The sequence below is a fragment of the Cherax quadricarinatus genome, chromosome 69 (assembly GCF_038502225.1).
Source record: "Cherax quadricarinatus isolate ZL_2023a chromosome 69, ASM3850222v1, whole genome shotgun sequence".
NCBI classification, from domain to species: domain Eukaryota; kingdom Metazoa; phylum Arthropoda; class Malacostraca; order Decapoda; family Parastacidae; genus Cherax; species Cherax quadricarinatus.
Genome location: NC_091360.1, coordinates 15773912 through 15794341, shown reverse-complemented (window position 1 = coordinate 15794341; position 20430 = coordinate 15773912). Strand labels below are relative to the sequence as shown.

The 20430-nt window shown below is 39.4% G+C and overlaps 1 protein-coding gene across 2 annotated transcripts in view; it reads left to right on the top strand.

Annotated features, from left to right (window-relative positions):
- LOC128701831 (apolipoprotein D) overlaps window positions 1-19022 on the top strand; it is a 73395-nt gene extending 54373 nt beyond the window's left edge. Inside the window, exons 2-6 of one of the 2 annotated variants that reach the window (XM_070099854.1) lie at window positions 5119-5249; window positions 10344-10468; window positions 14630-14724; window positions 15318-15428; window positions 18757-19022. In XM_070099854.1, coding sequence (XP_069955955.1) covers window positions 5121-5249; window positions 10344-10468; window positions 14630-14724; window positions 15318-15428; window positions 18757-18887 — 591 coding nt within the window. In that variant the 5' untranslated portion in view covers window positions 5119-5120 and the 3' untranslated portion in view covers window positions 18888-19022. Of the gene's footprint in view, window positions 1-5111; window positions 5250-10343; window positions 10469-14629; window positions 14725-15317; window positions 15429-18756 lie in introns of both variants that reach the window. The other variant, XM_070099853.1, reaches the window with a different exon arrangement.
- Window positions 19023-20430: the final 1408 nt, after the last annotated feature.

Sequence of the window (20430 nt, the reverse complement as noted above, 5' to 3'; positions counted from 1 at the left end):
TGTGCACTCCATATCCAGGACGAAGCGGCTAGTTGACTGTGCACTCCATATCCAGGACGAAGCGGCTAGTTGACTGTGCACTCCATATCCAGGACGAAGCGGCTAGTTGACTGTGCACTCCATATCCAGGACGAAGCGGCTAGTTGACTGTGCACTCCATATTTAGGACGAAGCGGCTAGTTGACTGTGCTCTCCATATCCAGGACGAAGCGGCTAGTTGACTGTGCTCTCCATATCCAGGACGAAGCGGCTAGTTGACCGTACACTCAATACACAAATAACCTGCACATCGGAGAGAGAAGTTCATGACGACGTTTCGGTCTGACTTGGACTATTGTATTGTTTCAGTCACGGTATTGTGACTGTTTCATAGCCATCCTAGTTCAGAGTTCGGAAATAATTTCACTAGCTCTTTCTCTCTGGTCAGTGACCATCAGCTGGTTCATCTAGCGGTCTTAACGGGATTAAGAGCCCTAACGGTTATAATGGACGGATCCATAACCTCTTTACCTTCTTCTTGGTCCAGTGTCTGACCTTCGTGTGGCGGTCAGTGATTCTGCCTCACTGGTTAAAAATTCCTAACTCCAGTCTTTGACTCGCTGAGACAAATGGTCAATTTTTTTTTTTGGCACAATTACTGCCCCTCTTCACCTGAGTGAACTTTCTATGGCAATAAATGGGTTAAAACACAGATACGATGGACAAATACAAATGCAGTATAATACGATCCTTATTGACGACGCATCGCCCACACACACACACGCACACACACACACGCACACACACACACACACACACACACACACACACACACACACACACACACACACACACACACACACACACACACACATATATATATATATATATATATATATATATATATATATAATTTAGTAATCCTGCACCTCCTCCTAATCTCCAAACTATGAATTCTCTGCATTATATTCACACCACACATTGTCCTCAGACATGGCATCTCCACTGCCTCCAGCCTTCTCCTTGTTGCAACATTAACCACCCATGCTTCACACCCATACTAGAGCGTTGGTATAACTATACTCTCAAACATTCGCCTCTTTGCTTTCATGGGTAATATAATTGTAAGATCACGATAATACTTTGAATATAATTGCAGTTAGGGCTAAACTGTTATATATAATGGGTTTTATAAACATCCGAAACAGATTTTCTTCGTGATAATCTAAGAAGAACATCGAACAGAAACGACAAAGCCGTGAAAAACATCTTTCTTAAATATCCAAACATTTTTATCTATCATCTAAACGTTTCGGAATATCAATCCCATCAACGGTAAAACAAGTTAGAATAATTACCAAATAGCTGGTCTATGTCATACAGAGATGTTCTATTAACAGTCATCAAATTCAAAGGATATTTAAGGGTCACTTGAAGAGAGGTTGAGTGTGGCAGACACATCGTTCTATCATTCATTCAGGAATGTTACAATAGGATATTTCAAACAGCATAACTGTGACAAGGTTGCATCAGCCGCCGCTGTCATCTGTGATGCTACTGTCTCATCCCACATCCCCAATGATATGAGAAAACTCATATCCTTCAGAGCCATATATGTCCTTCATGAACCCATGATGAGTCATGATAAACGGCTGTCGATGAGTAGGCAGGACATTCACTTGGATCGTAAGAAACAAGGGATATATCTGGCTCTGGTGGCTTGGGGGCTAAAGCTCTCTTCACACGGCGAGTGTCTGGGTTCGATTCCCAGCCAGGGTAGAAACATTAGGCGTGTTTCTTTACTCCTCTTGTCTATGCTCACAAATCAGTAAATAGAAACCTGGGTGTTAGTCGACTGGTGTGGGTCGCATCCTGGGACACTGACCTAATTTGCCCGAAATGCTCAGCATAACAAAGGGTTTTCTATATAGTAGTATGTCATTTATGTCAGCTAGGACTGTATACCTTGTACATGTACTTGTAGTAAATAATGATATTACTATTATCGTAATTAATAAACAGTTTAACCCTAACTGTAATATTCAAAGAGTTTTCATGATCTTACAATTATATTTTCAGTGAATATTTGTGGAAACAAAGCAATGATGTTCTGTATACAAAGATCTAATAAATCCAAGACAGATTTACTAAATTCAGCTGCACCTCATTTGGACCTTGAATAACACAGTCATCTGGGTAGTACCTCACTCAGGGACCTGATGTATCACAGAAGGGGAAAGTGTCTCACTCGTGGACCTGGTATAAGAGAGGGGGAAAGTGTCTCACTCATGGACCTGGTATAAGAGAGGGGGAAAGTGTCTCACTCGTGGACCTGGTATAAGAGAGGGGGAAAGTGTCTCACTCATGAACCTGGTACAACACAGAGGGGGAAAGTGTCTCACTCATGAACCTGGTACAACACAGAGGGGGAAAGTGTCTCACTCATGAACCTGGTACAACACAGAGGGGGAAAGTGTCTCACTCATGGACCTGGTATAACACAGAGGGGGAAAGTGTCTCACTCATGAACCTGGTACAACACAGAGGGGGAAAGTGTCTCACTCATGAACCTGGTACAACACAGAGGGGGAAAGTGTCTCACTCATGAACCTGGTACAACACAGAGGGGGAAAGTGTCTCACTCATGAACCTGGTACAACACAGAGGGGGAAAGTGTCTCACTCATGATCCTGGTACAACACAGAGGGGGAAAGTGTCTCACTCATGAACCTGGTATAAGAGAGGGGGAAAGTGTCTCACTCATGGACCTGGCATAACACAGAAGGGAAAAGTGTCTCACTCATGGACCTGGTACAACACAGAGGGGGAAAGTGTCTCACTCATGGACCTGGCATAACACAGAAGGGAAAAGTGTCTCACTCATGAACCTGGTACAACACAGAGGGGGAAAGTGTCTCACTCATGAACCTGGTACAACACAGAGGGGGAAAGTGTCTCACTCATGAACCTGGTACAACACAGAGGGGGAAAGTGTCTCACTCATGAACCTGGTACAACACAGAGGGGGAAAGTGTCTCACTCATGAACCTGGTATAACACAGAGGGGGAAAGTGTCTCACTCATGAACCTGGTATAACACAGAGGGGGAAAGTGTCTCACTCATGAACCTGGCAAATATGTCTACTCAAAACTAAGCAGGAAAAGTGACTCGTCAGATAGTGGTCTGGTGCGTCATTATTGCTTAGCTAAAATTCTCAAAGATTTAATTATGAATACTTGTAATTTATTAAGTCCTGGAGTTGTTCAGATTTTAATCAATACTTTTTTAAATATATTTTTAATACAATATTCTCTATTTCGTTCAACCATTGATTTCTATTTAACTTGCCCTCATTGTTACTCAATCAGTAGGGCGATTAAAGATTTTCGCATGGTAAACAGAGTAGATGGGGAATGTAATTGGCAATGTGATACCGACATGATGTGGGAAAAATATACTAGTGTACAGTTCGTCCTAATTAGACTAATTAATCCTAATAAAAAGTGAAGAAGCCACAATGGCGATATGTTTCCTTTAAAAAGTCTTGAACTGTAAACAAGTGTCATCTTCCACAGAGGATTTGATTCCTGGTAAATTCCAATGCTATGTTTGCCACTACGAAACATAGATACAGACACCATGTACTGAGAGTTACTACGTAAATTATTTTAACTCTTTGACTGCCTTGAGTTCCTCCTTCCTGACCTTTAGGGTGTTGACATACAGCTCCTGGGATGTTAGACTTCCCGGTGGTGCTCTCCTATCCTAGAATTCTTGAGAGTTGAGCAACAGCTCCCGGGTATCTTGAATTTACCTACATCCCATCTGTTACTTGAGGTAGAGAAGTCACAATTGGCTTATTGAGTGTTTTGAGGTGGAAAGGGCAAGAGTTTGGGGATTCAGGGAATATCTTTTCGTATTTCGACCGAAATAAACAATTTTTAGCCAGCTCAGCTTAGTGAACTAACTCTGCCTAAAAATCATGACAGACATTTACAAAATTTAAAAAAATGTCGATTTTGCTGAGAATGTTACGAGTCACTAATTACTTTTTCGATAAAGCTTGTCAAACGGGGTGCCTTGATGCCAGTGAAGGGCTCTTGATCCCAAAAACAAGAGCTACCTACCTCTTCCTTGGATAAAGCCTAATTTCCTCCCGTTCTCTATGTAATCTTATGACCCGCTGAAGATTTTGGCGTAATTTTTGACTCGAGGTAAATCGGTGACATGACCCCAGTAAATATATATATATATATATATATATATATATATATATATATATATATATATATATATATATATATATATATATATATATATTTATATATATTATATTTGCAAAACAACCACTGTGGAAGAATAGAGAAATTCCAAGAGCTTTCGTGACTACTCACATTATCAAGGAACTATGAAAGTAAAGCATCCAAGGAAGCTATATAAGGGGTCTGGCCAACACCTCACTATCAGATCCCACAACAGTTAAACACCTAATGCGCGCCGACCCAACTGGACAGGTCCTTCGCACAACTCACCAACAAACTATTCTACCCAAGAAAATTTTAAAAATTATTATTTGTCCAGTGTATTATTAAATTCTTCCCAAATTCTCTTAATTATAAATAGATCTAATTTATATAAACCAAAGGAAATATTCATATTATTCCTTTGGTTTATATAAATTAGATCCATTTATAATTAATAGAATTTGGGAAGAATTTAATAATACACTGGACAAATAACAATTTTTAATTTTTTTTTGGGTAGAATAGTTTGTTGGTGAGTTGTGCAAAGGACCTGTCCAGTTGGGCCGGCGCGCGTCACGTGTTTAACCGTTGTGGGATCTGATAGTGAGGTGTTGGCCAGACCCCCTTATATAGCTTCCTTGGATGCTTCACTTTCATAGTTCCTTGATAATGTGAGTAGTCACGAAAGCGCTTGGAATTTCTCTATTCTTTCACAGTGTTTTTTTGCATATTCTGAAATCACCTGTTTACTGTGATCTTATTGCATATATATATATATATATATATATATATATATATATATATATATATATATATATATATATATATATATATATATATATATAAAACAAAATTAAAGTTAAGAATAAGTATTAATTAAGTTACAGGTTACAGATATGATGCCACTGAGTCTATGTCTGATGGTGATGATGGTGGTGATAGTGGCGCCACCAGCAGCCACTCAGGTCATCTTCGGAGGTCGGTGTCCCGTTCAGAACGTTGTCCAGAACTTTAACGCAGCCGGGGTGAGTACAGCCGTGTTTATTCGTCTGTGTTAGTGGAGGTCCAGTACCAGCCTCCTGGGTGAGTACAGCCGTGTTGACTCGTCTAATGTGTCAGTGGAGGTCAAGCTCCAGCTCTTGAGATTCCACCCTCCGTTCATTAGATACTCATTTACTCACTGGTCTTGATAGAACTATATATATTTTACACTACGTGATGCACTACGTTAAATGTCTTCTCACAGTTTAGTAATATAGTCTGCCAGTCATCTTCATCCTTGTCTTCCTCCATCCTATCATAAAACAATATTATTCAAGCATAGATTTTTTTTTCGATAAACTTTCTTCATTGTACTGCTCTTGCTGCAATTTTTTTTAAATGGTATATAATACTGCAACATTAACACCACTCTGAAGGAGGGGTGTTAATGTTGCAGTTTAAAAGCTGTAGTGTAAAGCACCCTTCTGGCAAGACAGTGATGGAGTGAATGACGGTGAAAGTTTTTCTTTTTCGGGCCACCCTGCCTTGGTGGGAATCGGCCAGTGTGATAATAAATAAAAATAATACTGATAAATTGAAGACCTATTACATTATATTTACTTGGCTAGCACACCTGTTGCCTCTGTAACTGACTGAAGAAGTCTACTGTGTAGGCGAAACGTTTCAATCAACAATAAAAATACCCAACTGTTGCACAACTGTCTTACTCTTCAATTTTTTTTTTTTAGGCAGTTTATGTTTAGTGTTCCCGTCCATTAATGAACACTGAGGGACGATGTAATACTTTAATAAACTTTGCACTAAACTTTTATTCTGTTAAGAGTCACTTTTTGTAAATTATTTTGGGTTGCTCCTCGTAGTACACCTTTCTACCCCAGTCTTGAAGTATACAAGTGCCCACTGGAGGGTGGCACCGTACAGGTTTAGCAAGCACTGATTTCTAACTTATTAATATCAATGAGTCTGGCTTGGAATTTAGGATTTCTTGTAGATCTTTTATTAACATTTACACTACACTGTGTTTTATACTACACTGTGTTTTATACTACTGTGTTTTATACTACACTGTGTTTTATACTACACTGTGTTTTATACTACACTGTGTTTTATACTACACTGTGTTTTATACTACACTGTGTTTTATACTACACTGTGTTTTATACTACACTGTGTTTTATACTACACTGTGTTTTTCGTTACACTGTTTTACTCTACACTGTTTTACACTGTGTTTTACACTGTGTTTTACACTGTGTTTTACACTATATTGCGCTTTACAATACACTGTGTTATGCGCTACACTGACTTTTAGTTATCAGGCTGCAATCTCATTTACCATATTCTTCCTCCTTTGATACTTGTGAAGGTCTCTTGATCCAAGAAAGTGCATCGAAAACAAGATACCAGACATACTAAGCAAATTTCCTAAATCTGGTTGCAACAGATAGCTGAACTGTAGATATAAATCCAGATGTATTTCTGTTAACTCTCTTGGGGCCTAGTTCCTAGGCCTATTGTGTATCCATGTGCCTTTGCACTACCATCCACAGGATGGTTATGGGGAGCACAATAAACCAGCCACTTCGCCAACAAAATAAAAAATCTTCTACAGCAAAGGTTGTTGTATTATTCTTAAAGGGATGACCATTGTACACTGATGATAATCTTCAGTATAGACGGTTATATCTTCTTCGAACCTTAAATAAATGTCTTGAACAGTCGTTTAGACTAGTAGTTCTTTGAGGGGGCGTTCGCCCCTCTAGGGGGGCGTTAGTAATTTCAATCGGGAGTGTCACTACAGAGCAAAAAATAGGGAATATGTTTGTGTTTTTGCTCTTTAAACAGATTCTTTTCAGTAGTTGAAAATAATAGCATTAACAAAGACAATAAGTTTCTCAATTTTCCTATTTAAGATATTTTTTTTTATATAATTTTTAAATTTAGAACTTTATATGAAGGAAGAAGATGGAGGATCAGAGAAGAGGACCAACTGTGGTAGGTGGCGCCACTTGAAATAGCTTAAGAACCACTGCTTTAGATAAGTATTTTTTCTTGGGCTACTTTACCTCTGTGTTTGTGTTCTCAGAGCGAGTCTTGATGATGGAGTTTTGAATTAAGGAATTACCGCAACCCTCGTCTTCCTCTACCAACCCTGACTATCTTCTAATGTCCAGATTCACTGAATGGCACGTACACACACTGACTCACTGAATGGCATGTACACACACTGACTCACTGAATGGCATGTACACACACTGACTCACTGAATGGCATGTACACACACTGACTCACTGAATGGCATGTACACACACTGACTCACTGAATGGCATGTACACACACTGACTCACTGAATGGCATGTACACACACTGACTCACTGAATGGCATGTACACACACTGACTCACTGAATGGCATGTACACACGCACTGACTCACTGAATGGCATGTACACACACTGACTGAATGGCATGTACACACACTGACTCACTGAATGGCATGTACACACACTGACTCACTGAATGGCATGTACACACACTGACTCACTGAATGGCACGTACACACACTGACTCACTGAATGGCATGTACACACACTGACTCACTGAATGGCACGTACACACACTGACTCACTGAATGGCATGTACACACACTGACTCACTGAATGGCATGTACACACACTGACTCACTGAATGGCATGTACACACACTGACTCACTGAATGGCATGTACACACACTGACTCACTGAATGGCAAGTACACACGCACTGACTCACTGAATGGCAGGTACACACGCACTGACTCACTGAATGGCAAGTACACACGCACTGACTCACTGAATGGCAAGTACACACGCACTGACTCACTGAATGGCAAGTACACACGCACTGACTCACTGAATGGCAAGTACACACGCACTGACTCACTGAATGGCAAGTACACACGCACTGACTCACTGAATGGCAAGTACACACGCACTGACTCACTGAATGGCATGTACACACACTGACTCACTGAATGGCAGGTACACACACTGACTCACTGAATGGCAGGTACACACACTGACTCACTGAATGTCATGTAGACACACTGACTCACTGAATGGCAGGTACACACACTGACTGAATGGCATGTACACACACTGACTCACTGAATGGCATGTACACACACTGACTGAATGGCATGTACACACACACTGACTCACTGAATGGTAGCGCTCAAGTTCTTTTAAGGGAGAGAAGTGAGTTCTTAGTTCTTCCCCTCTTCCCAGGTGACGAGATATTTCATGGATCGCCTCAAAATAGTACAATTTCTGTCTACAGTAGTTAATCTACATTAATTTTCTGATAGGTTGTTACAAATCGTTTCCTCCCAGGCCATGAGTTCATTTCCCCGCCTCACAGCAGCCTGTTTCAGCAACCGTAACAAAGTAAAGCGAGTCTCTGGTCAGATTCATTTCAAAATATTACAATCAGTCTATGACAAGGATGAGAGAAAATATATAAACTTTAGTTAAATCTATGAGATATGAATGTACAGTAGAATAATCAGACGATGTTTTTCATATTCATAGATGTCTAGGTATATCATTGTTACCTTTAACTAGACAGTTATGCGAGAGAGCAGATGGAAGGACTCTAACAGTAGCAGATTTGTGCGCTGGGAAGATAAGACTGATCAGAAGCCAGAATATCAATGGCTTGAGACATCCATAACTTCAGTGCAGATCAACAACTGTGTGGAGTAACAGGAGGCGTGTCAGAGACTAGAATGAAGACTGGCTTGCTCTGGTAAAATCTTTTATCTTCCCTCCCCTGTGCGTTCACCACATATTATTTTTTTTCTTACCTTCCTGGGAAGTCCCTAAGAGTAATGTTTCTCTCTCCTTCCGTACCTGAAAAATCACATACTCTATGAACTTCTGTTCTGTTTTTCCTTCAACACTTCCAGTCACACACATGCAGCAGCAGAGTACACTAATGGCTTCAAATCCCCGCAGGGAGTATAGGTATGCACATTTTTTCCCAAATAAATTAATTCAGAGATACTACAGTCAGCCAGCACATTCTCAGTGGAGATGTATGCATTACTTACCACTCTCATAAATAATACAACTAGGCCCAACCTTTCCTACGTTATTTGAGTCTCACTCAGAACCTTAGGAGCTATTATGAAATTTGACTCCCGATATGTACAAACCTTTGTTACAGCGTGTTTCCAGCAAGCACAAAAGCACATTTTTTTTTTTGCTGGGTCTTTAGATGCACTGATGTTAAGAGTAACGAACATGTAGACTCGGCCTCTCGATCCCGTCATTCACAATTAACGATCTTCCACAGGAAAAAGTCCCACTTTTTTGGCAGCAGCGTTGATCCAAGTTAAAACACAACAGTCGTTCTCCATTAAACCACAACAAGGTACATGAATGTCTTCATTCCAACATTGTCGTTTGTGGGGAAACTATCATCGGACCAGTGGCGTGCAGAGGTCTGGTGATGCCCGGGGCCAACTCCTTGATTGTATGCCTCAAATCACTATCTTATTTACCTTTCTAATTGGATCCCCCCCTCCCCCATTGGGATGCCCGGAGCCACCGCCCCATCGCCCCCCCCCCATCCTCTGCACGCCACTGCATCGGACGAATACAAATCCATCAAACACGCCTAAAACCTGGATACCTCAGAGACACCAGGGACCTTTCTGTGAAGACTGTCAGGCTATACTGTCAATCCAACATTTATCAGTAAACTGTCCAATGTATCATAGAGCAGAATATATTTTCAACAGCTAGAACAACACTCGCTGTTTATTTTCACTGAAACAGACCTTTTACGACATTTTTATTTTATTTCACACATTTTCTAACCCCAAACCCCATTAGCTCCCGAAAAGTTTAGATGTACACCACCGCAGATGTGTATAACTTGTCAGGGTTTATCAAGTATTATTTTAATAGATTTTCAAGGACTAGAATAATTATATTTCCAGCAGGCTACCACTGGAAAGACAGCTATGGAAAGAGTAATGATGAACGTGTCTTCTTTGGGTCACTCCACTTTGGTGGCACAACAGCCAGTATATTGAAGTGCCTAAGCAAATATATCCGTTAATTTTTTTTTTTGCAGTACCTGGGTAAATGGTATGAAATCGAGAAATACTTCACCATCTTCGAGGTGGGAGGCCGGTGCATCACTGCCACCTACTACGACCTGGGCACCATGATCGGGGTCCTCAACCAGCAGACTTCTGTGTAAGTAAATCTTACTAGCATGTTCGAATAAACAAAAATAATATAAAGAAGAAGAAAAAGGCACAATACCATGACTGGAACAACACAAATATTCTACAATTCAATTCAATTCAAAGTTTATTCTCTATAAGTATTACAATGCTGAGTTTACAGAATTTGGTTATTGTGTGGTTTACATGTAGTAAAATAATAATTACAGAGTGTACCACTAGAAAGAAACTTGTGGCGACATTTTGGTCAGACTTGGATTAGTTAATGGTCAGAGTCGGAGCAAAACGTCTTCATAAGTTTCTTTCTCCTACGTGCGGGTTATTTGTGTAAAACAATAATAACATTTTCTCCATGGGGAAGTGGAACAAAATTCTTCCTTTATAAGTCATGGGTGTAGTAAGAGGCGACTAAAATGCCGGGAGCAAGGGGCTGGTAACTCCTTCTCCTGTATACCTTAATAAATTTAAAATGAGAAGCTTTCGTTTTACTTTTTAGGTCACACTTCCTCGGTGGGATGCTGCTGGTGCGTTGAAAAAATATAGCATTTTGCTACTGTACTGCACTCATTTGTTTGCGCGCGCGCACACACACACACACACACACACACACACACACACACACACACACACACACACACACACACACACACACACACACACACACACACACACACACACACACACATGCTTGCAGAAGTCAGATTCCAGCTCCTGGACCTGCCTCTTAATTGGGTTTTACCGGGTTCACTCCCTCCTATATCTACAGTACATTCAGAGTCTGCCTACAGGAAGTCTCACTATATTGACAAGGTCAAGATAATTAATAGTACAATGAGCTTTGTCTGAACAAGAGGCTATAACCATAAACCTGGGAGGGTTAATAACCCAAGACAACCAAAGAAAACCAAGCAGTTTGGCTCATCTTCGTTGGGATGTTTTTCTACCATTGTACGAGACCAACATCGTTCAACTAATGCTCAAATATCTGTTTAATCCTACACTATGAGGGGCATCAAGTGTTAGGAAACTTGCCCATATATTTGTTTTCCGGGAAATAATCTGGATTCAGAGACGTAAACTGAAATTTGTTTAGCGTGATTTTTAATAGAAAAAAAGTCACACTACACATAAAATTTGCAGATGTGAGGCTACATTTATGAATTTCATTTTCAGTCATCATCGGATTCGGAGGAATCTTTTCTGAACCTTTTAACTACGCCGCCTGCCACGGGTTTTAGAAATTATTGGAGACATTCCGGAATGCCGGGAATGAGTTCAGCAACTTTGGTCATAGGGCAAGTGCTGTCGAGAAATGGTATTACCAGCTAAGTTTAAAGAGTTTGTACTTAACTTAGAAAGACAGCTCATCGCCTACACAGCCGCCCCTGCAGACGAGGTCTTGAGAAGCTGTCGAAGTCATCTCTCAACGGGCTGTAAATGAGTTATAATTTGTAAGATTATAAATTACCCCTAGGGGGTGTTATGTCAGCATATTTCATTCACTGATTGCTGACAAACTTACTTGTGTGGACTCAAAAGTCCGCCCCTTACTGCCGACTATAGGTTGATTACAAACTCCTTGCGACTCAAGAACTGCGCAGTCCCCCGTACTACAAGAAATTCGTAACCTACCTTGCTCTTGTAGCATGAGCTATGGTGTTCTTCACACCTTCGACAGATATCGGTGACTTGATAGAAGCTGAAGTGTCCTTGGATGTCCACGTCTTCCATAGTCTAGGAATACGCACACTGGTACACTATGTTTCACAAGATTTGTCTTTATTGTTCACAATCTTATCACTAAAGAAGCTGATCACACTTCTCTTAAGTGTTTATTGTGTTTTATGAGACACTTTGTTCACACTAACGCACAGATCGTTCTTTGTTGGTTATCCTGGCGTCAGTGTCACTCTCAGTAGAGTCAAAAGTAATCTGAAGACGCCACAGCGCCCCACGCCCTCACTGCCCCCAGCACAAAGGAAAAGCTGACCTAGTACCTTTGCTTCCTTGCCACTTCCTCGATGAAGCAAAGCAGAATGTTTGTTTCTTGCTGTCTTAAGCATAGACAACAATGTACACTATCTTTACTATGGTAATAAAGTGGGAGCAGGATTTTTCTTAATTGTCCTGCTAAGGTAAGAGATGTACTGACTCTTATTAAACTACACTCTGCAACACTGGTGCAAGGAGCAGCGGTCGCTTGACCACGTTGCATAGTCGTACTGCATCTGCGATCAATTACTCACTGTAGCAGTAAACAAGATATTTGCCCCTTCTGAGAGGGCTGGGCCCCTCAGGGCTGAAAGGGGCTGAAGGGGCTGAAGGGGGCTGAATGGAGCTGATACCCCCCTCCTGGAGAAAATTTCTCCACAAGTGCCCTTACCAGTTGCTTCAAGAATCTGGTACTAGTTATCGTACACACGCATTAAAAGTTTGAAGCCGATTGGAGGAGGCCTCGAGTCATGAGCGAAATAAAAACGAAAAGTAGGAGGAAAAAAATGCTCAGGCAGATACACTTCAAACTCCTCTTCCAGAACGCCTAATATTCAGGTCTTCACTCACTCACCTCTAACTTTCTTCAGTTTAAGGCTCCTTCGACTGAATTATTTAATGGTGCTACCCCTGTCCTTGATAAATGCATTATATCCCTGGCACTCATATCAGTTCTGCTGTCGAAGAGATCTCAGTTATTAATAAATGGTACTGTAATTTTGTTGTAATACTTGCCTTAACCATTTGTCCCCATGAACTTCTAATTTTTCCCTCTACAGCCTCTCTATGTTTATATTTTAATGTTCGCTTGTTTCTTCTTTTAATTTGTCTGCCTCTTTGAATCTGTTTACTGTAGTTGCCGCATCAAAATCGTAGAAAAATCAATAACAAATATTTGTTGGTTTAACGGTTTATTTGTTTCATTAGTTGCTTTCCTGCTTTCTGTTTGCTTATCACAACATTTGTTGGTGATAATGTTGTTATTTTAATTTGCTATAATTTGTTAAGTTTTGTTAATCGAGGTTAACCTAACCTTTCCTAACATATGTTTAGTTAACCTAAGTAACACGTAGAGAGGAATCGCATCAACTTATAAAGTACGAAACTAATAATAGAGAATCAGTCAAAATATCACGACTGAAACAATACACAAATAACCTGCTAATAGGACACTAAAACTAATGACGTTTCGGTCTAACTTTGACTGTTAACTAGCCACACACAGAACACTTCTGTGTGGCTAGCTAATAGTGCGGGTTATTTATGTGCCAATAAGAGTTAATATAACTGGGTGGATGATGACGTGTTTCAAGTGGTGTTATGTTTCAAGTGGTGTTATATTTCAAGTGGTGTTATGTTTCAAGTGGTGTTATGCTTCAAGTGGTGTTATGCTTCAAGTGGTGTTATGCTTCAAGTGGTGTTATGCTTCAAGTGGTGTTATATTTCAAGTGGTGTTATGTTTCAAGTGGTGTTATATTTCAAGTGGTGTTATGTTTCAAGTGGTGTTATGTTTCAAGTGGTGTTATGCTTCAAGTGGTGCTATATTTCAAGTGGTGCTATATTTCAAGTGGTGTTATATTTCAAGTGGTGTTATGTTTCAAGTGGTGTTATATTTCAAGTGGTGTTATGTTTCAAGTGGTGTTATGTTTCAAGTGGTGTTATATTTCAAGTGGTGTTATGTTTCAAGTGATGTTATGTTTCAAGTGGTGTTATATTTCAAGTGGTGTTATGTTTCAAGTGGTGTTATGCTTCAATTGGTGTTATATTTCAAGTGGTGTTATATTTCAAGTGGTGTTATGCTTCAAGTGGTGTTATGTTTCAAGTGGTGTTATGCTTCAAGTGATGTTATGTTTCAAGTGGTGTTATGTTTCAAGTGATGTTATATTTCAAGTGGTGTTATGTTTCAAGTGGTGTTATGTTTCAAGTGGTGTTATATTTCAAGTGGTGTTATGTTTCAAGTGATGTTATATTTCAAGTGGTGTTATGTTTCAAGTGGTGTTATGTTTCAAGTGGTGTTATATTTCAAGTGGTGTTATATTTCAAGTGGTGTTATGTTTCAAGTGGTGTTATGCTTCAAGTGATGTTATATTTCAAGTGGTGTTATGTTTCAAGTGGTTTTATGTTTCAAGTGGTGTTATGCTTCAAGTGGTGTTATGCTTCAAGTGGTGTTATGTTTCAGGTTTGGCAACAAAGTGACCAGTATACAGGGTCAAGCGCAGTTTGTCAACCCAGCCAGCCGCGAGGCCAAGCTCTCTGTCACGTTTGGTAACTCAAGTAAGTAACAGTAACACCCCAGTAACTCTTATTTTGGTGTAGAAAATAAAATGTTACACTGTTATTTTTTACTGTGACAACGTAAACAAAATGAATAAATTATTTCCTCTTCTATAATAAAACTGTGTATACTTGATAAACATTGAACTGTATTAAAAGAATGATAGTGAAGTATTCACCAGTGTATTTATCTGTATGTATGTTGTATGGTATACAATACCATACAACATACATAGAATTAGACTTATGTGTAACATCTGGGTATCTTGAAGACGCTTCAGCATCCAGCCACTGAATGATGCAACGTTTACAATAAACATACCCAGACGTTGCATGTGTCTAATTCATTATATCTGTGTGTGTGTGTGTGTGTGTGTGTGTGTGTGTGTGTGTGTGTGTGTGTGTGTGTGTGTGTGTGTGTGTACAGCGAGGACACTTTAAACCCTGTTTCATGAATTGAATTATTCTTAACTGGCGGTGCACTGATAAAAATACAGTTTGAATGACCTTCAGTTAGTCGACTGATCTTAAACTTTAACAAACCAAGCAGCCAAGAATTCAGAAACCTGAGGACAATTTTCATCTCTTGACAGTATTTGGGATGCTGAGTGCAGGCAATAATGGCAACTACTGGGTGCTCGACACTGACTATTTTAACTATGCCATCGTCTGGGCCTGTCAAGACATCACATTCGCCAACGCACGTGAGTATGCAGCCTCATATGCTTATATGTGGATACCTATGTTTGAGGTGTAAATGCGAAAACACAGTTTCATACATGTGTGTGTGTAGGCTACTATTTTTATTGGATATATAATGTAGCCTCATAAAAATGTATGTAAAATAAGATAACATTCATTCGGATTTTTAACCAGGAGTGTTAGCCACCCAAGATAACACAAAAAATCAGTGTGTCATTGAGGACTGTCCGTCTTATTTCCGTTGGGGTCTTTTAATCTTGTCCCCCAGGATGCCATCCACACCAGTCGAATAACACCCAGGTACCTACTGACTGCTAGGTGATCGGGGACAGCAGGTGTAAGACAACACGTCCATCATTTCCACTCTTGCTGGACATTGAGCCACGGACACAGTGTGTGAGGCGAGGGCGTTGCCACTAAGTTTATGTTTAGTGTATGTACTTGTGAATGCAGCTTAATATCCATATGTATGTGCAGGTACCCATGTTTAATGTAAGTAGCAGGTATATATGGTAAACATGTACACTTGGGTATGTATCTCCATACATGTGTGTAAATTATAGTAATCAAGAGGCTGTCCAGAGCTGTAGTAACGGCATTGTTGACATGTCAACAAGGCACTTGATGCATTGTTGACATGTTTAAAGCACGTGATGCAGAAAATATTGGCATAATTAAAGTCACATAATATCGACATGTTTATATGCACGAAATGCAGACTGTACTGACTTGTATGAAGGAACGTAATTCAAAGGTAACCTTAGGGTAGAGTTCAGTCAGCAACCATGAAAAACTCTTAACCATTATAATGATCTCGGTGGCAGGAGAGTCGACCAATAAACTTGTCTCAAGACTACAATAATTTGAGACGATGATTGTTTTGAGTTGGGATTTCTGTGACTTGTGAGCCTGTACCAGCTTACAAAACATTTTAAAGGGAACCACTGCCACTCCTCCCTTCAAACCAGGAGACGACTAGGTAATTAGGAAGTAGTGAAATTGTGGCACGAATAGCAGATGGAGGAACTTCCAGCACTTGTGCCGAGTGATTCTTATGGGCTTAGCTCTCTACTTTAATATAAATACCTCTACAAGCCACAGATGTCGGGCCCTTCTTCAATCACAGCCTTCTAGAACCAGTCATCATTTTTCATTTTTCCTGCATTTTTCGCGTTCATTAAATAACTCAAAGCAAAACAAATCACTGAAAAATGGTTCACTTGTATAGGTTTTTCCATACCTCTTCATACCTTGCCTGTCTTTGACCTACAAGTTTACACTACCTGGAAGTTTGTTATTCTCCACCGTCTCTGGGACTGCGAGGCCAGTAATTTTTATTTTTTACAGTAACTTCTGAGTAGCAAGTCATTAAAGCTCGTGATAAGACAAAGAAGAAAAAGGCACAATTCCGTGACTGGAACAATATACAAAGAGCCCGCACATAGAAGCTTACGACGACGTTCCGGTCCGACTTGGACTATTTACAAAGTTGCCGTAGTCTTCTCTTCTATGTGCGGGCTATTTGTGTAAATAAGACAAATCTGTGCCACTTGGTATAGCCATAAAGAGAAATGCAGTTTTAAGGGATGGAAAAGAAACACTCAGACGAAGGATATTACACGTTCAGAGGTACGTTCATACAAGTGACAGGCAGAACATGTGTTGGCGTGACGAATTACCATATGGCATCACATTTATTGCTATATCAGTAAACTTTATGGCAAGAGATTGACGCATGTATGCGTCATTATACTATTCACTGTAGTGTTTGTCCTGAAAAAAAAAATTTATGCAACGAAACAGTTAAAACTGTTTTAATAAGAATACAAAACTATATTAGATTGTTATTCACCTAGTGAATAAAGTATTGGTGTGTAATAACAACCAATAAGAAATAAGTGCTATTGACTGGATCAAGATGTCAGTCAAGCTATTGACTGGATCAAGATGTCAGTCAAGCTATTGACTGGATCAAGATGTCAGTCAAGCTATTGACTGGATCAAGATGTCAGTCAAGGTGTACTCAGGATAACATCCATGTAACGTAAACATCAACAAATAAGTGTTATATATGAATATTTAGCATAGAATTTTTTTTATTTCTGTGTAAAAAACACAAGTTATGAGCTCAAAATTTGATGTAAGTGAACCACATAGAGTTCACTACTTATATTCTAAATATTTTCCCACTTTTACATTATTCCTACAAATACACTAATAAAGTAAAAATATTGCCTCTGAAATATTCATTATAATTCAACATTTCCAGTGTTGAATATGCAATCAAATGTAAAGATCTAATAACCTTCTTGTGAATCTATGAGAGTAAATAGAAGAATAATTTTAGGAAGGGACGTATCTCTCCTATTTTAAGATATGTTCCGCAGGTTAGGTTAGGCAAGATTATCCTGGAAACACTTGTTTCCTGGCATAGTCTTGGGCGTATGGTGATCCTTCATTGAGGTATGAGTCATCTGACTGAGACCTTCATCTGGCTTACCGGTCCACCCCTGAAAAATTAGATTAATATCTGTAAATGTTTTAGTAAACATTGTATTTCAAAAATGATGTTGATGGATAAGTTGATATTGATGCCTATACAGTCACTGTATCTGTATGGTTTTAATTCTGCGTTCATTAATAGGAAAATGATCACTAAATTTTGATGAATAAGACACATTAGTAGCACCTGGGTAGCCTTATTCTGAAAGATTTATCTGTTCAGTACAGAGGTTTATTGAAAGCGTTGAAACTAGAGGCAGTAGTAAACGAGGTAATCATTCTCTCAGTCTAGATGAACGTGTTTATCGCAGTCTGGATGAATCTGAAATATAGGCAGGAAAATGGTCAATGTAAGGAGTCAGATGAGGTGGAGCATCAGAAGGCAGAGTGACCGTGGTGGGACCCACTGGCGGAATTACGTCATGTCTAAGAGTTTGACCAGAGGTTAGAAAACCTGCCTACGCTTCAGATTCATCAAGACTATAGTGGTGACTACCTTCATCTAGGCTGAGGAACTGATTTCCTCTTCTAACTGATCCAGTTTCAACACCTTCAGTCAACCTTTGTATTATATTGATAAAGCCACAACAAAGATTCCCAGGTATTGTACATGTCATATAAATCATTTTGCCGTTATTGTATATTATTACAACTATCATTAATATTTATTACATTTTCTTAGAAAATGGGATAATTTTCCACTTGAAATATTAAGCCTAAATATCTCTGCTGGATATCTCCGATATAATGGTAATGTTTATTAATTGTACAACTTCTTCGACACAAACTATATGTATAAAGTTATTTTATTAAAAAAAATTGTTGCAGAGTTCCTGTGGATATTGATGCGACAACAGAAGCCAGATCCTCAGCTGTTGTATTATGTGAAGACCGTTATCAGACAGCGCGGCCTTGATGTCTCCAGACTTCAAGTTACTGATCAAACTAACTGTTTCTAAACACTTATGTGTTTGGTTTTATTACAATAATGGTAAACAATACTGACGAGATGAGGAACTAGATAGTTAGATGTTCTGTATTCTCCTCTATGTTTGTGAGAGTTCTGGGTATGTGTAGCCCAGAGTTCATTGAGGAAGTATTGAAGATTTATAAAATAGTATATGATCTAATTTTTTTTAAAATTGCCATAAGTGCATTTTGGAATTCAAAAAAGGACAAAGAAATATATTGAGTCAATAATATGTTGGTTCAACCTTTCTATGGAAACTTTTTGATATACCTTCTCTAAGAATTTCAATATCAAAGTTGTATTTAAAAATTCACGATACAGTAAAATAAGATTTGATTGAAAATTCCCCCAAAAATGCTAATGGCTGTTCAAGATTCCTGAAAAAATACAATAAAGTTTATTACGGTCAAACTGAAAAAGTCTTGAACTAAGATTACAACATAAAAACAGCACCAGAACTGGACCAATGTCTATTGCTTTATTTATTATGTAAGATGGTTAGGTTAGGTTAGGTAAGGTTCGTCAGGAAACAGGACAAATGTTTCCTGACGCGGGTGTTAGTCAGTTGATGACCCGCCTTTGGAGCTTTTGGTCATCTGACCGAGGCCTTCCGCTGGCTTACCGGTTCACCCCTTTAAAAATTATGGTCATGTAGAACCATTTTTGTAGTAATTATGTAAGATTTCAACAACCCAAATGATGTTGAAAATACCGAGAAGTTTATATCAAGCGAGTCCATGGTTGAACAGAATATAACTGAATCGAACTTCACGAAAAATAGTACTCATTGTAACATTAATTTAAGTTCTGGGTTGTATAAATTAGATTAATTTATAATGAGTAGAATTTGTGATGATTTTACACTATGCCTGACAGGTCAGTCCTAACAAAATTATACTTGATCTGACTAAATCTTAGCTACACTGCCAGGCTCAGAGATCATGTGTGACGTTATATATGAGATTATATTTCACTTATATAAGTCTTTGATGTCCTAGAATTTTTACTATTCTTTGACAATGTGAGAAAACACGAAAGCTTTTAGAACTGTACTATTTTTTTCGCTGATCTTGTGTGTGTGTGTGTGTGTGTGTGTGTGTGTGTGTGTGTGTGTGTGTGTGTGTGTGTGTGTGTGTGTGTGCGTGTGTGCGTGTGTATTTGTATGTGCATATGTATGTATGCGTATATTTATGTTTATATATGTATGTGTATATGTAGTATGTGTATGTATGTATTTATTTTATGTATATGTACTTGTATGTATATTCTTCCTTCAACGCACTGGTCGTATCCCACTGTGGCAGGGTGACCCACTGTGGCAGGGTGACCCACTGTGGCAGGGTGACCCACCAAGGCAGGGTGACCCACCAAGGCAGGGTGACCCACTGTGGCAGGGTGACCCACTGTGGCAGGGTGACCCACTGTGGCAGGGTGACCCACTGTGGCAGGGTGACCCACTGTGGCAGGGTGACCCACCAAGGCAGGGTGACCCACCAAGGCAGGGTGACCCACCAAGGCAGGGTGACCCACCA